Source organism: Setaria viridis, chromosome 2, assembly GCF_005286985.2.
Source record: "Setaria viridis chromosome 2, Setaria_viridis_v4.0, whole genome shotgun sequence".
Lineage (NCBI taxonomy): Eukaryota > Viridiplantae > Streptophyta > Magnoliopsida > Poales > Poaceae > Setaria > Setaria viridis.
Window position 1 is genome coordinate 44130789 of NC_048264.2, and position 18089 is coordinate 44148877.

At 47.7% G+C, this 18089-nt stretch overlaps 2 protein-coding genes and 1 non-coding gene across 5 annotated transcripts; 2 read left to right on the top strand and 1 right to left on the bottom strand.

Moving 5' to 3' along the window:
• Positions 1–1324: 1324 nt before the first annotated feature.
• Positions 1325–4271, top strand: LOC117842912 (uncharacterized protein C26H5.07c). The gene is made up of 6 exons (XM_034723434.2): positions 1325–1815; positions 1914–2871; positions 2953–3048; positions 3501–3637; positions 3750–3967; positions 4107–4271. Exons 1-5 carry the CDS (start codon positions 1532–1534, stop codon positions 3949–3951), a joined length of 1677 nt encoding a protein of 558 aa, XP_034579325.1. The 5' UTR covers positions 1325–1531; the 3' UTR covers positions 3952–3967; positions 4107–4271.
• A 606-nt stretch (positions 4272–4877) lies between these two features.
• Positions 4878–5074, bottom strand: LOC117846643 (U2 spliceosomal RNA). The gene has a single exon (XR_004638372.1). It is a non-coding gene; the product is annotated as a U2 spliceosomal RNA (small nuclear RNA).
• A 6376-nt stretch (positions 5075–11450) lies between these two features.
• Positions 11451–16797, top strand: LOC117844567 (uncharacterized). 3 transcript variants are annotated; one of them, XM_034725276.2, is made up of 5 exons: positions 11451–11700; positions 12090–14637; positions 14944–15061; positions 15179–15465; positions 16543–16797. In XM_034725276.2, the coding sequence occupies exon 2, from the start codon at positions 12250–12252 to the stop codon at positions 14398–14400; it is 2151 nt and encodes a 716-aa protein (XP_034581167.1). In that variant the 5' UTR covers positions 11451–11700; positions 12090–12249; the 3' UTR covers positions 14401–14637; positions 14944–15061; positions 15179–15465; positions 16543–16797. The 3 variants fall into 3 exon arrangements, with proteins under 3 accessions (XP_034581167.1, XP_034581164.1, XP_034581165.1); XM_034725273.2 differs by having other exon boundaries at positions 14944–15465; XM_034725274.2 differs by having other exon boundaries at positions 11451–11691; positions 14944–15465.
• Positions 16798–18089: the final 1292 nt, after the last annotated feature.

Here is an 18089-nt window from a genome sequence, read left to right on the forward strand (position 1 = left end):
CATGGTTAGATCGTGAGCCCAACTCTCGTGTGGTTCTCCACCCAATTAACCATACACACGCACTCGTTTTCCATGACCACTCATGAAATTTCTTCTCCAGCCGGTAATTAACTGGCCTTGACCCTGTAGGTGTCGAACGGGAGGACGCGATTAATGAGGACGGCACGATGGCACGGCGCGGCGCCTCAATTTTCAGCTCTGCACTAGCTTGCCCAAGATGCAGGCCCCGTGCGCACGCTTGCTGAGGCCACAAGTAGAAGTAGGATGCTTAAACAAAAAACATTGTCAAAACTCGCGATCTCCAAGGTCTTCTCCACCCTAGGAGTGCTGAGGTTTGTTCGCTCGAGGTACCAAGCAATGTGCCCACAATCCGTTCTGGTGCCTCGCAGTCGCAGGAGAGGCAGGTCATGTTTGGAGTGTACATGCCTCTGTATGACAACTAGACAGAGGCTATCTTATTGCATCTTCTCCTTCAGCACATGACATGTACCGGTATCCTTTTCTGTATAAGCGTGCGGGGAGCTTTAAGTTTCAATAGAAATGTTGATTAAACATATCGATAGGTCCTTTTTATAACTAGTAATCACTTCACGTTTTGATAGTATGACCTTTTACGATTAGTCATCTGTTTGCACACTCTTATCATTTGTCAGAGCCTTTGTTACTAAACACAACAGTAGATGTTTGAATGCATAGCAGTAGGTGCTCGTTTATTTTGATATCTTCATATTTACTTTTGCAATCTGGTTTGCATGCGTCAATCATTTATTAGCATTATTGAATCGCGTATTGCCAAGATAAGTCTGATCACTGCGTTACCATTTACCAATTGTCAATGCGACTACACATTAAATTAGCAAAAAATAATTTTCTTTGGTCTACATATTTTAGTATTGTTATAATCATCTGCCTCTTGGAACGGAAAAATAGTATATCTACTTTCCAACTGCAAATTTTTTTTGATGCAATCACGGAGTCAACAGATACAAGCGGTTGCAACTTTTAAGTATTCTTGGCATAACTATTGTTAAACTTCCTAGGCAATCTTTCGCAAAAAAAAAAAATCCTAGGCAATCCTAGAAGATTTAGTAGCATAACCCAAATGTCCGATTGATCCTTGCATTTATTGAAACAATACCCTTCACAATCTCGGAAGATTCTTTTACTCAATTTATAGTCTCATAGATGCATAGTGCCTAACGAAAACGAACCAATACTAGTATTGTTAGATAATCTCGATGCAAAATCTTGCATGCTGATCAGTTTGGGTTCATCTCGTTTGTCCTATATATTTGCTTTGTTCTTTCATGCATTTCTGCCCAATTTCATCATATCGGCACGGAATCCTGGTCACTGTTCCCTTTGTTGCGTTCCTCTGTCCCGTGGCAACGGCTTCCATTGGGCGTGGACCTAACAATTCATCGCTTCTCCACGTCAAAGTCTCCGCTTCCGTTCTTCTTCCACTCCACTCCTCTCCTCTCCGAGTTGAGATCCCACCTCCCCTCCCGTATTTCTATCCTACTCAACTCGGATGCTCCAGTCAAGTGCCAGTGCGCCACGAGCTCGCAGCCACGCGCAGCAAGCTAGGCAGGCGCCCCTCCTCTCTTGCCGCGCGCCTCGGATGACGCCAATGGCCTCCTCGAGGCTCGCCCACGTCGTGGCGGCCCTGTTGTTGGCGTCGTGCGCCCTCCTCTGCGCCGACGCATCGGTGCACGATTACACCGGCGAGCGGTTCGCCGCCTCCGGAAACGCCTTCGTCCTCCACGGCGGCAGCGAGGGCGTCTACGCCTCCGCTAAGGCCGGCGCCTTCATCCGGTGCGTATGAGCCGGCGCCAGAGGATCAATGTAGTGCTTCTTTGGGTTATATCGGGAAGGTGATTAATTGTGACGCGGTGGTTTCTTGATCGTTGCAGTTTCGAGAAGGTCGCCTTCAGGAGGACCCCGGAGTCCGCCGCCGCGGCCGAGGAGGACGGCAACCGCACGGCCACGGTCACGGCGGTCATCTTCGAGGCCGGCCACCGCGACACCGTCGGGGGCACGGACGTCTCCGGCGAGCGCGCGCTCTGCTGCACGCCGGACATGGCGAAGCACGGGGCGTGCACCGAGGGGGCGGTGATGTACCGCGCGTCGCGGAACGCCACCGGCTGGCCCAAGGTGCTCTCGGCGTCCTTCCTCCCTGGTGGCCTCGAGGCTTCGTTCCCGGACGAGACCGTCGCCGTGTCGCGCACCGGTATGTACACCCTCCTCTTTGTCCACTGCGACGCCTCGCTCGCCGGCGCCGGCGGGCAGGTGGCGGCCGCCGGCAAGACCATCTGGAAGAACAGCCGCGGCTACCTCCCGGGGCGGATGGCGCCGCTAGTGCCCTTCTACGGCGCCATGTCGCTGGCGTTCGCGGCGCTGGCGGCCTACTGGTTCGCGCAGTGCGCGCGGTTCTGGCGGGAGGTTGTGCCGCTCCAGAGCTGCGCCACGGTTGTGATCGCGCTGGGGATGGCGGAGGCCGCCACGTGGTACCTGGACCTCGCCGAGTTCAACGAGTCCGGCGTCCGCCCGCGCGGGGCCACGCTCTGGGCGGCCACCGCCGGCGCGCTCCGCGGCGCGGCGGCGCGCGTGCTGGTGCTGGCCGTGGCCATGGGCCACGGCGTGGTCAGGCCGGCGCTGGCGGGGCTCAAGAGTGCCAGGGTGGCCGGCCTCGGCGCCGCGTTCTTCGTGGCGGCGGAGGCACTCGAGGTGTGCGAGAACGTCGGCACCGTCAGCGACCACTCGACGTCGCCGGCGAGGAGGCTGCTCCTGGTGCTCCCCGTGGCGGCGCTGAACACGGTGTTCGTGTACTGGATATTCAGCTCGCTGTCCAAAACTCTGAACAAGCTCAAGGTGAGTAGCAACGAGGCATCTCAGAATGTTTTCTTCAGTGGATCGCGACAGAATTTCGCATGGTAAATCCGAATTTTGTAGGCGAGACGGATGACAGCGAAGCTGGAGATGTACCGGAGACTCAACAACGCGTTGATCATCGCTGTGGCCGTGTCTCTTGGCTGGATAACATTTGAGGTAAAACCCCAACTCCTTTTTTTTGTGTAAATTCATTCAACTACCATTCCCTTCAGCGTCTGTTCTTAGCAAAGACGACTCTACTGAGCACCTCACAGCCTTGGCCTGAGCCTGACCCTTCCTGTGGAACCGTCAACCTTGCTAATTTTTCCAACAATGTCCAGTCTCCATCACTTTCATCAACCCAGCTGTGACTTTTAGCGATCCCTCGCGGCCATGTACTGAATATTCTCAGGGTACATGACCGAACATATTTCTTGTAATAATTGAGATAATGCTGATGCGTATGGTCTAGGCCCGTGATCAGACGACGCCGTGGCCTGAGGGTCGTCTCCCTGACCAGAGAATGCTCATCCGATTCAGTTGCAAAAAAAAAAAACGTCGGACAGTGACAATCTGAAAATAGAACCAATTTACCAGACGGCCTGATCATCGTTGAATGCGCCGTGCAGATCCACTTCAAGTCGACGGAGGAGTACAACGAGCGGTGGCGCGCGGCGTGGGTGATCCCGGCGGGGTGGCAGCTCATCTCCTTCTCGCTGCTCTGCGCCATCTGCCTCATCTGGGCACCCTCGCAGACCTCGACGAGGTAAACTGATTAACTGAAGCCTCGCTCTGTCTGTTACTCGCTCCATCAGGCGGCCATCATCCAGTTCGTCAGAGCACATACTAATACTTATGGTGGCGGCGTGCATTTCCAGGTACGCCTACTCGGGGGAGGAGGAGGAGGGCGAGGACGTGGACCGTGACCTGGAGGACACGCGGCCGCTGATCAGGCCCGGCCCGCTGTCATACGTGGACACCTGGGCGATCTCCGTCTCGCAGGACGCCACCAAGATCATCCTGCGAACCGACTCCGGCGTGTACGCGAAAGCCGCCGGCGATGGAGGCAAGCGGGTGTAGTGTAAGCTCCGGCACTGTACGTAGAGCTCTCCAGGAGCTGGGGATCGCTGACGATTTTATTTTCTTTTTTTCTGGAAGTAAACATGTCGTGTTAGGGAACACAAAAGGCTTCTCACAAACTGTAGTAAAGACTAAAGAGTGGTCTGATTACACAGGGAAAACGAAGGGGATGCCATGGCCCGTAGCAGCCGGTGCCTGTAAAAATTCGGCACTCGCTTCTCGGACAATTCTATGGGCGCGCTGCAATAGCAGAGAATCAGCAGCATCTGCATTTTCAGCAGATGGCACGCAGAGCTTTGCCTGCGCCGCTTCTTGGACAATTGGCAATTTCTATGGCTGCCGCCTTCGCCGTCGCGTCGGAGGGCGCCCCGTGCCGGCGCCGCGCGGGAGGATCCGGAAGTCAAGTGGCGCCGGTGGAGTGCATGTACGCGGGCGCCGCGCCCATCACCGGCCGCGGCGGGTCGTGCGGCGAGTGCGTGCGTCCGCCGGCGGCGGCGCCAAGGTGGACGGGCCGGTCGTCATTTCATTGAACCTGAGTTTTTGTCTTATGGCGATTGAATTAAACTCCCGTGCACACAATTTCCCCGTGAAATTTTTAGCATCTCCACCGCCGTCAAATTGGATCACGGGGTGGTCGGCGTTACATTTACCGACCACCACCCCGACCAGGAAGCCAGCGGGCTTCGCTTGCGCCGTTGCTGGGGGCGCTGCAGACCGTATCCAGCAGCGTCATGGGACACACGGGGGCAATTACTCGAGACAGAGAGCACGAACCCATGCCAAACTGCTGAGAAATATCGAGTAACTCAATTGGGCTCTTAAGCACAAACAGCAGCCTCAAGAGCCATTCAGTACAACAACTTGCCTTATCCCAACAGCAAGTTCTGAAGCCCTTGTCCCCAGCACAAAATTTCATATCGACTTGGTTGGGGTGTGCCAGGCTCAGGCTGCAGTGTAACGCCCAAGCGACACTCGAGGGCCCCAGTGGCAAGCCACTGCGGTGGACCCTCCCCCACAAAAAATAAATTTAATATCGAAGTGGGCACATGGCCCACATATCAGATATTAAACTGATAAGAACAGATACTACACTTGATCTTAGCCAAAAGGCCGAGAAAGGTATGAGTTAGAACGGAGCCCTGGGTCTCGTTTTATAGCTCTCCTCCGCCTCCGCTCACTCTTACTCGCCGAGGTGGGACTAAACGGAAGCACCGCCACAGAAAAGGCGCGGCGCAGCGCAACGCAACGCATCGCACGCTCTGTTTGGTCACTTGGGCCGTTTGGGCTGCCAATTTGGTGGAGCGTTACGGCCCAGTTACGGTTAGCTGGTTCCACAGACCTGTGCGCGCCGCAGGGACTCTCCTCTCACCCCAACTCCGTCGCCGCCACAGCGGTGCTGTCACCCGCGCCGGCGCCGCCGCCGCCACCGCTAGACGTTCGCCTCTGTCCCTCGCCGTCCTCTGCTAGTCCGCTTTGCTCCAGCCGTGCAAGTTGAGGGTGGAGAGCATCCGGAGCGGCCGTTCGCCCGCGCCGCGTCAGCCTCAGTAGAGCCCGTCCCTTCATCGCCTTTATCTCTCGCAGGCAGCGGCGGGCGGGGAGCAGGAGCCCGGGGCTGCACCGGAGCGCCGGAGCAGGCCGCGGGACGCGAGGCGGCTGTACGGGTACCACTAGGGCCACGACCACCACCTCGTTTCGTGGCGTCGTGCCAATCCGTGACGCCGTCGAGTCCTTCGCCTCATGCCTCTCTGACCTCTTCTTCATCGAGTTTGTGGGAGCTTTGCTCAACAGGTGCTAACTGTCGGATCACCTGGATGTAGTAGTGTTCTGTATTTGTAGTTCTATATAGTATGCACCAGCTTAACTCAGCGACACAGTGCCTTTCGCATTTCAGTTAAGGGCTGCAACATCGTGCCGACGATGTAGGTTGGGTGCTTAGTTGTAGCTATCTTAGGTTACGTGCCGTAATTATTTCAGTGTTTGCCCCAGAATTCATTGGTAGGCCTAGCGAATATGTTGCTCGTTCTACTAGTCTTAGTCTAGAGGAACTGTTGTTGAGAAACTTCTATGCTAGCTAGATGGTTTTATAGTAGTAGAAAGTTGCATCCGTTTCTTCAGAAGTGACATTGGTGCACCGGAGCGGGCCCACTTGATTCAAGGGTATGCAGCTGAATACCCATTATTTTTAATTATATATATATATATATAACTATACTATACCTTGGTACAGAATAATATTCGGTACCCGAGGTCAATCCACCGCGTCGGCTCCCACCGTTCCCCCACCCCCGCCGATTTTTTTTTCTCCGGTTTTTTTCCATTCTGCTATCCACGCACCGTTCACGAACGTGGCTCTTCAGTCGTGGGTGGCCTTCAATTCCATCTGCTATCCACTCGGATTTCGCTTCCGCCGCTGCCGGTTGCCAGCTTCCTCCTTCGCCGTCGGTTGCCAGCCTCCTCCTCCGCCGCCGGTCACTAGCTTCCGCCGCCGCCCCCCGGTCACAAGCTGATTCCGCCGCCGCCCCCGTTCAGCGGCTACTTCTGCCGGTCGCTTGCTCCCGCCGCCGCCCCCGGTCACCAGCTCCCGCCGCCGCCTCCGGTCACCAGCTGCTCCCGCCGGTCGACAGCTCCCACCGCCGCCGCCGGTCCACAGCTGGCGCCGCCGCCGCCGGTTGCCAGCTTTCGTCGCCGCCGTCGTGCGTTATCCGCAGCCCCCGGCGCCACTCCACATCCTTAGCCGTCGGCGCTATTTCCTTAATTATTCTGCGAGAGATTAATCGATAGACATGCTACAGATCGAATGTATTTGGTTTGGATATATGGAGGTATTCTTCCATTATTTGACTCCGTTCCTCCCACAGGCGGCGATGGCACTCACGGTACCTGTGCCCGCCGGCGCATGCCATGGCGCTGCGGATGGCACTTGGGGCCTCTCCACCCTCCGCAGGTGACGACGCCTACTCCTCCAAGCTCCTCGACGCGCTGCGCCTCGTGGTGCGTTCAGGCGGCCGGTCGCGAGGTGGCCACGCGGGGCCGGTCGCGCTGGAGCCGCGCCATCCTCGCCCGCCGGTGCCGGCCGCTCCACCAGCGCGCGAGCCTCGTCCCGACCCCCCCAACCCCGCAGGAACCACTAGCAACAGCAGCAGGCCGGGGACGTCGCTGCTGGCGAGCAAGACCCGGGCGCTAGGAAGGCTGGTGCTCGGGTGCCGGAGGTTGTCGTCGCTCCCTGCGCTGCTGGCCGAGGTGTCCGACGACTACATTGCGGCGCTCCAGATGCAGGTGCGCGCCATGAACCAGCTCACGCAGGGCATCGAGGAGGTCGCCGGCGGCGTGATCATTCACATTTTTAAAAACTAGAGAAGTTTTTCCCGTGTACTTCTATATGACGCTGCGCAGATTCATTAGAACTAGGTTGTGGTAGTTTCAAGCATATCTTAATTTCTCTGAGAAAATCGTGCATCTTCATAGAGGGAGAGATAACCGGCATGCTTATGTTGCCTGTGCTAGATGCTGTTATTCAAGCCTTCCATCAGAATGGTGAGATTGTCTTGAGACCTGGACTAAATGCTGTTTGAGTGCGATAGAACTATGATACAAATTCATTATCAACTTGGTATGAGGGTCTAATGACATGGCACTATGATTACAGCTCGAGTTAAGTTAAGACATGAAGTCATCAATGATTCCTTCTGTTATATTTACCCATCTGGATATGTAGATATGCTTTTGTGATATGGTTAGATTTTCTAATTTAGGCTAATTAAGTTTAGAGCTCATATTGTCATCTGAAATGTTGGCAGGAGCCAAATACTGAAATATTGCCATTTTTAATTTGTTGTTTGGTTTGATTTGTCTTCATTGTCGAAAAAAGACTAATAATCATGTTTATGAACTACTAGGAGATATGCTTTGTTTTTTCTTTGGAGTTCTGGACTCTATATTCTCTAACTAGCAATGAAGTGCAGATAGGAAATGCTGACAAACACACAATCTTATTTATGCTAATGCCTCTCATCAATACTGTAAGGTTCTAATGAGGGAGGGGTCAAGTTGACTGAGGATATATGTAAATACCAGAAGATTGAAATTGATTGTATGAACTAATTGGTCACCAGGTAACACTGCAATCAGTCACTCAGTCAGCTAAATAGTTTCAGATTGCAAGAATATGGTTAAACAATGTACTTATAGTTGATTGCAAGAATTTAGTTAAACAATGTTATAGTCAATTTAGTTATGTCTGAGCAATTATTTCAAGTGGAATCACTTCATGCAGTGTTCTTCAAAGAATGAGCTGCCCACTGCTCAGAACCCCATCAGAGGCCATGATTAGCATATGTGATGCATATAGCTCAGGGTGTGTAGTGGTAGGCGTAGGCTAAGACCATGTGAGCAGCTGTGTTTGATGTGAGCACATGCGGCAACAGCGACACTCTTGGCAATCAGGTGAGCAGCTGTGTTTGATGTTGGTGAAATTGATTTCGATGCATAAAAATGTTTCCGTATCTGGTCAATTATGCTGGAAGGCATCCATGATGGCATGCTGCTGAGACTGCATGAGGTCAGGAATTCTTCTGATGAAATTGATCTTGCCTGTGAATTTTGTTCAATTAATCCTATTTCCAATTTTAATTTATGCTCCTTTGTGTAGATCTGACACCACTGGAGAGGTGGATCTTATTTCTTCCGATAATCCTCCTGCATGGTAATTGTTGTTTTCTAACCATATTGCCTCTCTGTTGTTTTTCTGTAGATTCTTGCATGCATGCTAATCCCCTTTTCCTTATGATGCAGTCATGCTGACAGGTTCATGTTTGCAATACAAATTATCCCAGATATAGCGTTGAAAAATCAGGGCAAAAGGGGATACAGCACAGCAGTACATCTAGAATAAAAGTTTTTATTACCTTACCATCTTGTATGTCCCTCAATGTGATTGTGTGCAATAGCCAATAGGTATAGCTGCTGGTGCCAATTTAGTCAAGTTACAAGTAGTGACTATATGCTTTCCAGGGTCATCTCATATCAATCCAATCAAATCTCAGCCCCTGGACCAGCTGATAATTATTTCAGATGAAGAATTGAGTGATATCTATCGTTAATTTAAAAGATATTGTTTCTTTCCATGGTGATAGAAGTGCGATGTTTCCATCAGATAGAAGATGTGTTTGTTTTCTTTGTTATCTGTTATGAAGAATTTAGTTTTGTTTTTTTGTTTTTTCACAAAGACCACTCATTTGGTGATGTTTCTTATTTTTTTAAAAGGGCATATTCTTTTGTAGTTGGTGCTGTGTCAGTTAAATCCATAATTTTCTGCTTGCAACTATCGACTATATGCTTTCCAGGGTCATCTCATATCAATCCAATCAAATCTCAGCCCCTGGACCAGCTGATAATTATTTCAGATGAAGAATTGAGTGATATCTATCGTTAATTTAAAAGATATTGTTTCTTTCCATGGTGATAGAAGTGCGATGTTTCCATCAGATAGAAGATGTGTTTGTTTTCTTTGTTATCTGTTATGAAGAATTTAGTTTTGTTTTTTTGTTTTTTCACAAAGACCACTCATTTGGTGATGTTTCTTATTTTTTTAAAAGGGCATATTCTTTTGTAGTTGGTGCTGTGTCAGTTAAATCCATAATTTTCTGCTTGCAACTATCTGTTGGTTTTCTCTCCCACTATATAGAATTTTCACTTGGTATGCCATGGCCTATTGGCCTGAAGGTGGAAGTTTCATTTGCTTCATTTGTCAGTACGCTCCCATTTGGCTTTTGGTCAGTATCTCTTCTAAGATTGCACCTATTAAACATTGGGCATAATATGTGGTATCAATACATCTACCCTTATCTTTATATGTAGCTGCTGATATTTCCACGTTCCACTCTGCCACAGCTTGTCCCAACATTGGACTGGATATATATATCTGTGGTTCAGTGGATACATTGTTTGGTCAGGACCATACTCAACATTGTAGATTCATTTTTTTTTCGGGGTTAAATATCTGACCAGCAGCAAGGACGAGATGCGTATGTACTCAAATAGGAGTTCATGTTCCTGAATTCTTTCATTTCTTTCTAAAACGCTCCATTGAATTTGGAACTTTGCCGTACCAGGATGCGAGCGAGCTGCAGCAGCAAGCAGGAGGAGTAATGGCCAAGGCAACAGTTCGCGGGAAGACTGGTATCCAGGTAACTAATTAATCAACTACCCATTGGATATGATGTGGGTACATCGATCATGGCTGATATGTGTGGATGAAAGGAACTCAAATTAACTTACCCCATGACACGTTTCTGAAACTAATTCATATTCAGCATACGGAAACAAAGTGATTCTCCTGCTGGCAAATGTTGCAGTCCACGAACATTTAATAGAGAAGCTGCTAATATGCATGATTAGCTATATGTTTGGATGGATTAAACCAATGCACAATTGATCTAAAGGCTGCAGCTTTCAGTTATACAGAGATTAAAGTTACGTTGCCAAGATTGTTATTGTTCAGTTCACAAATTTGTGTCAGTTATCTTGAGATTCTAAACTAGGTGATTCTAAACTACTATTTTGGTTGTTTGGTTGACTTCGTACTAGCAGAGAAAGATAGTTTTCTGTGACCGGACCTAAAGATCTTTTGCTATATGGATATACTCTACTCTTTTGGAGCTATATGGTTTTCTATCTTGACAAGATCCAAAATTTATAATCACGATAACCAGTTAACTTGCAATTGGACCGGTGGGTGACAAAATATTGACAGTATTTTTAATTTTCAATTGGTTAAATAATCTTGAAAGAAATATCATGTCTGGGGCTTGCTGCAACAAACATGCCAATCTATTGTTAACGATCTTCCGCAATGTATATGGGCTGTCTTTAACCTGCATATACTAATAATACTTAGCTCTTTTGCAGATTGCAATATGCATGCTGGTTACCTGCACACGGGATGGTTACCTGCAATAATACGTCTGTTGATTTTTCTTTTTGTTTATTGTAGTTCCCCAAATTGTAAAAACAGGATCAATGAAATAGCAGAGTGTACTGAATTCTCATGGACAACCGTGTGCACCGTTTAAATATGATCATTGAAATAGCATAATGTACTCGGTCAAAAAATCATTGTATTCGATCTAAGTTTTTATTTCTTTTATGGCACTTTTTGCAATCACGGTTCTTTATGTAAAGATAAATTAATTTACAGTGCTGCTACATACCGTTACAAACTGATTTCGATCAGTGTCTTTATATATATATATATATATATATATATATATATATATATATATATATATATATATATATATATATATATAGTGTATCCTATGCATATGCATAAAAAAATAAAAAGAAATCCCATCAAACAAAATAAAAGCCCACCTCCTCCTCCTTCCCTGTACCCCGCGCTGGCCCAACAGCCCAACTAGAAGATTGGCCCAGTCGGTCAACTCCCTCCTGGCCTCCTCTCAGAGCACTTCAATCCTCCTCTTCCTCGTGACCCCGTTCCTCAATCGATACAACGCCAACGCCTCTAACCCTAACGGCGCCACTGCGCCAGGCCGGCAGCGGCGAGGTCGCGGGCGGCGGCGGTAGGCGAGGGCGGAGGCGGAGGCGCGGCGCCGCGGCGGCGCCCTTGGCGCAGGCGCACAGCGCACGGCGGCCCGTGCGTGCAGCGCCACAGCAGCCGGCGCCCGGCGGGGCGGCGGCGGCGGTGGGGCGGCGGAGCACGGGAGCAGAGCAGCCGAGCAGGTGAATTGGGTGAGCATTTTTTATTGTCTGTAAAATTGGGAATTGGGATTGCATAGCAATTTGTTAAATTGGTCGATTTGTTATTGTAATTTGCCAATGCTTGTGAATTCATGGCAATGTGATACATGTTGTCACAGCAGTCAGCAGTAGCATTGATACATGTTGCCACTTTGATATGTTGATCATTAGTAGCTGGACAATTTCAAGTTGTGATCAATTTTATTAATCAATGATGCTGTCACTTAATTCTGTGTTATAAACTATAATTTAGGCTGTCAAATTTTTTTTTGCCATCTGGAATTTTGAATACCCATGGTCCAAATCCTGCACCCGCCTCTGTTGGTACATCCTACAACTTGCAGTTATAGTGATTATGTTTCTTTTTGTATTTCCTGCAGGAGAGTTTGATGTAATCTGGAAGGTGTGACCCATTATCTCAGGTGGTCCTTTCCATCAACTTGTCAAATAATATTTCCCCATGAAGTGTAGTCTATGCACAGCTCATTCCTGCTTCTGCTGGTACTGTCAATGTAAGGAGGGGATCGGCTTCCCTCGTCTATGCGCCGGGCAGTCCCAGGGTTCCTGCGGCGAGCCCATGCAATCAGGAGCTACCCCCCAGTGCTGCGTCTTTCCTCTCAGGCTTGTTGCTTGAACAGCTCGGATAATGAGGAGCCCGGACAGAGTTCTGCTTACATTGACTATAGAAGCCAGTGTCTCCTTCCCTCCATCACGCTAGCAGTGCGGACTGCGAACTGGGATGCTGCCAGAAATATAAGCTTCAGGGAGTGTGTGAGGTTATACGGGCTATCTCAATCAATTGGTTTGTTTGCATTGCTTGTGCAGCTGTTCTTACCGCGGAGAATCAGAGAGATCCGGTGCTTGATTCAGAGCATTGTTGATTACTGTGGAAATGCTGGCCAGGAGTTGTTTGAGTTGGCTCCTATTTTGGTCAGCAGATTGGGTGGGTCAATGACGTTGTTGCAAATTTATGCTGCAGTCATCCGGATTTTTGTAGAGTTGTCAATGTTTGAGGACGCTCTTCTCACTTACATTGAGGCCAAGGAGGTTGGTGCTGAGCTGCGTTTGTGCAACTTCTTGCTGAAGTGTTTAGTCAAGGGGAATCAGATTGTGTATGCAAGGAGTTTATTTGATGACATGAAGAGCTCCGGTCCTTCACCAAATGTCTACTCTTATTCAGTTTTGATGAGTATGTATACGCATGGAGAGAGGTTGTGCTTAGAGGAAGCTTTTGAGCTTCTTCGTGAAATGGAAATGAATGGTGTGAGACCGAATGCTGCAACCTATGGAACTTACCTCTATGGGCTTTGCCGTTCCAGGCAGGTAACGTCTGCATGGGACTTTCTTCAAAATCTTTGTCAGAGAGGGTGCCCTTGCAACACTTATTGTTTTAATGCAGTGATTCATGGTTTCTGTACTGAGCGTCAGGTCCACAAAGCCATAGAAGTGTTTAATGGGATGAAGAAATGTGGGTTTCTCCCAGATGTCCACAGCTATAGCATATTAGTTGATGGGTTATGCAAACAAGGGGAACTATTGAAAGGTTATGACATGCTTGATGAAATGGCAAGAAATGGAATCAGTCCTAACCATGTAAGTTATAGTTCACTTTTGCATGGTCTTTGCAAGACTGGAAATGTTGAATTTGCGTTTGAGATTTTCAAGAGGCTTAAAGACCAAGGTTTCAAGCATGACCAGATAATGTACAGCATCCTTTTCCATGGCTCCTGCCAACATTTACATCTAGATATTGTCAATGGCCTTTGGGATGACATGATTCATCATGATTTTGTTCTAGATGTTTATGATTATACCAATCGGATCTATGCATTATGTAGACATCGGTGCCTTATAGAAGCATTGGAAGTATTTGAACTCATGCTTGAGAATGGGATAACTCCCAACATTGTGACATGCACCATCCTTGTTGACGGCTTTAGCAAAGAAGGGCTGATTGGTGAGGCCTTCCTATTCCTGGATAAAGTACATCAGTCATTGGCAATTGCCCCCAATCTTTACACATACAAAGCTATTATCAACGGCCTTTGTAAGATCAACAAATCGAATGACGTGTGGGAACTTTTTGCAGACATGATAAAAAGGGGATACGTTCCTGATGCTATCCTCTACAGTATTATTATTGATGGTTTTGTGAAAGCTTTGGAGTTGCAGGAGGCTTTCAGACTGTATCATAAAATGTTGGATGAAGGGATAAAACCTACTATTTTTACATGTACTAGCCTCCTAAATGGGCTGTGCCATGATGATGGACTTCCTAGATTTAGGAAATTGATGAGGGATATGATTGGGGAGGACCTGGTACTTGACAAGATTTTGTGCACATCTATTATTGCGCACTATTGTAGACGTTCAAATATGAAGGCCGCCATGGAAATGTACAAAAAAATGGAAAGCTCCGGTTTATCACCAGATGCTTTTGTATATACTTGCCTAATTAGTGGCTTCAGTAAAGTTCGTGCAATGGATGGTGCACTTTTGATGATGGAAGAAATGGAAAAAAGGAATATTAAGCCTACTGTAGTAACCTATACAGCTCTCATCGTTGGATACCTTAAAACTGGGGATGAGAAACAAGCTAATAAGATGTACAGAAGTATGTGTGAGGCAAGCATTGATCCGGATGACAAGCTGAGTTGTATATTGGGCGTTGGCAATGACGGGGGTGACTGATTTTTATTCTCGGAAACATCAAGCAAATTCATTTTGAAGAGCAAAATTCAGATTGCAGATTAGGAATACAAGTATCAAGGATTACAGGTATCTTCAAGCAAAACCAAAAGTTCAAATTGAGCAAAGGATATGTTGATAAAAAAAATGGTGATGAATCAACCGTTGTAAGAAGTGGTTGGGATCCATATTGGCTACCCATCTGCCCATCATGGGCGTTACTCTTCAGACTGTTTCCAGGTGAGCATCACATTTGTATTTCAAATGCATCGCATCTTCGTTCTAGAGGTGTGATCATACTTTTAGGCCCCAGATTGATGGCCCATTGGCCTAGTTCATCTGTCGCATTAAGAAAATCATTCTTCTTTTCCATGACTGCCACAACTTTGCTTATTATATTCCCTTTATCATGCCTGCCTTGATGACAAAGGTTTCAGGAAATTAGGCATAACTGTTTTCCATTCTGGTCTTATAAATGTATCATGGTGCTTCGATTCATACAATCCAGTTCCATACGATAACTTTTTTTTTCCATACTATATGCAGATGCAGTCATGCAGTGCAGGAATCTCTATCCTGGAAGATTATCATCCATAGCCCTGCTAATTGGATTGGTGTTAATGGTTCTAGTGGATTGGTTTAAGAATGGAGCTGCGTCAATTTGGTGGGTAATGGATTGAAAAGCTATTTGGGTTGTTTTAGTTTGGGCTGCAGATTAGAGAGGGTTGGTTAGGCATTGAAGTAGTTTCATTTTATCGGGTTGGTATCGGATCCAAACCAGGGGTTGCAGGCCAACTAGGCACTCGGGCTGTCGGGCAGGTCCACACGCCACTGCACCAGGCTGCAAGCGAAGGAGCAGAGACTCACGCCTCCCCTCCCACGGTCCCGCCATCGCCGCCAGGACTCCCTCACGCCTCCACCTCCGCCTCGCTTGCGCCGCCGCATCAGGGAAGCCGGCAGATTCTTCGGGCAGAGGAAACCAGCGGACAAGCTCTCCAAGAAGCTGGCGGTCGAGTTCTCCAAGAAGCCAGCGGCGATACGAGCTCTCCACGGCTGCCGGCGGTCCAGGTGCGCATCATCTCCTCCTCCGCGCCATGTGATGTGCGAATCTACGATTTCAATGTTGTTTCCACATCCGGATTGATCGGTAGGTTTAGATTAGATCCGATCTTTTGGGTTTAGGTGATGTTTTGGGGTTGGATCACTTTGGAAATCCTGAACAGCAGACCTATACCCTGCATCGCTTCAGAGTCTGTTGGAGGCTACATGATTCAGGGCTTGATTGGGACATTCTGAATCCACTGGAACGAATTGTTGATATAGCTGCTGTATACAAACTGTGTTTGGTTTATCAAAAATTAGTGGTACAAAGATAATGTGGGATTTCATTTGCTCGGCACTAGAGGGATTAGATAAAACTAACCTAGTACTTGCTTACTGATGCTCAGAACAAGTTTAGCTGTGTACATAGTTTCTTAACATGAGCATGAGAATCTGAATTGCTGTTGTTTTGGATGCCAGTAACAGGCAACAATTTAACTTAATGAAGAGAGCTCCAGAACAAGCTAAAGGTGAAAGGTTCAGCATGTCCATGCTGTTTTGAAATTTAATAAAAAGAACTGCCTTTGGCCCTAATACGTGGGGACTCAATATGAAAAACGTGGTTACAAGGTATCTGTAAGGTGGCAACAGGCTGTTCTACGCTTTTGCATATCATGAAGGCTCTCTTGATGAATGTGATTGGTTTCGACCTTTTGTGGTTAATCATATTTAGATCAATGGTGTCTTGTTGTGAGTAGAATGAGATAGTGACTCTTTATCTGTGTTCTATGTTCTGTTTAAGTAAGTCCAGTTTGGTTCTTCATCATAATTTTTGCTTGTAGTATCTGGACCTGGAAACCTTTTCTATGACTGTAATTACCTGTTTTCTGACTAAAATACTTTAAATTTGTTAACTGTTATAACTGTGAACATGCAGAATAAACACTGTAGTTGCAAGATCAGTCAATTTTATCTTGTTACACGGGACTTTCTGCTCAATGCCTTTCCTATTGCTGTGATAAGTTGCAGCTCCACAGTTTTCTGTGATAGGCTGCCTTTTTTGTGGTATGCATTTGAAGTTTGAACTGATGGGCATGCATGCAGGTTGAAGGGAAGAAGTTCCGGATGCTGTCTAACTGGCAACGGGAGTACACGATGGAGCACACCCTGACGCAGCTGAAGGAGATGGCTTTTCCGATAGCTTCAGCAATTCAGCAATTTGACCTCTTCTGTATAACATGGTGTAATTTGTAATAATTTGTATCACCTAGAGTTCAAGATTTATAACTTGGTCTATATTTGTAGCTAAATATGTTGCAATTTTCTTCTTTATTTTATTTTACATATTTTGATTTTTTATATGTTATTTTCTTCCTAGTCTTCTTATAGCAGCCTATCTGCTTATAGCAGCATGCAATGGTCAGCGGGGAATCATCCTCCAGCTTGGTTTGGTCACTAGCTAGCTAACGGATTCTTAATGGGTTGAAACCATAGTTAGCCAATAGTATTTTTCCCTTAACGCTGAAAAGATTGGGCTGGTCTAGTGTGTGGTGGTGGAGGTTCGGAGTGGGGTTTACTCCCCTCGTGAGAATGGATTGCCCAATTATCAGGGCTGGGCACGAACCTCGAACCACGATGAGCACGCGTGCCCAGCTTGTGACTTGTGAGCCGCAGCAGGCCGGAGGTCAGTGTCGACGACGAGAGCTGGGAGCAGCGGAAGGTCTCCCGCAACCAAACGCTTGGGTTGCACGCCACAATTGACTGAACTTTTTTTCCGCGGCTCGCTGGAGGACGCCTGATGAGAGTACAGGGATGTATCCAGGCTCCATGTGGCCGTCTCCATCGGCAAGGTTTCTCTTTGTCCCCTGCACCCATGCTTTCCAGCTCCCATCATGAGATTGGTTGCAAGTGACCGCACGCACAGGAGCTCGCGCGTCGTGTGTGCTCTGGTACACGTATCTCATGATCGCAACTGGAAAAAATGTTCAGATACCGATGGAGATTTTTGTGCGTAGCCTGCTTCTAGCTTTCAACACTAGCCTTTCTTGGCTGCGAAGCGTCAGGCTAACTGAAGCTTTTCCTCATTTGGTCGTGTACATATATACAGATTTTTCAGATTTATCTTTCACGAGAAAAGAACCAGATCTGTTCATGTTCTGAAACACCCTTCATCAATCATTCATCCATTTCGAAAAAAAAATAAAATTCAATCATTCATGGCGATGCCATATCCGGATGCATCTTCTGCGCAGGGATTTTGGTAATGATTTGGATTTGGAGCCGGGCGACGCCAGGTGTAACACGGTTTCTGACGTCCTGTATCTGATGGCGATCATACTACCACCCAACCCTTATGGTGTCACACTACCACTGCAGGTTATCTTTCTTTTTCTTGACAAATAAAGAAGAGGATTAGCAAATCCGAGGAGCAGCTTGGTCTCTCTCCCTTCACATGCTGTTCCCCTGCACCATTGCAGTATCTCCCAGCTGCACATTTTGTCGTCGCTTTCTCCACAATAACACCGTCCTTTATTTGATTTCAACAGGACGACGACTCACACTACTCCTGCCAGAAATATCCGAAATTCGGGAGGGAAAAAAAAGGGATCTCTGTGCCACACGTGTCTCCAGGACATTGTGGAACCAGGCTA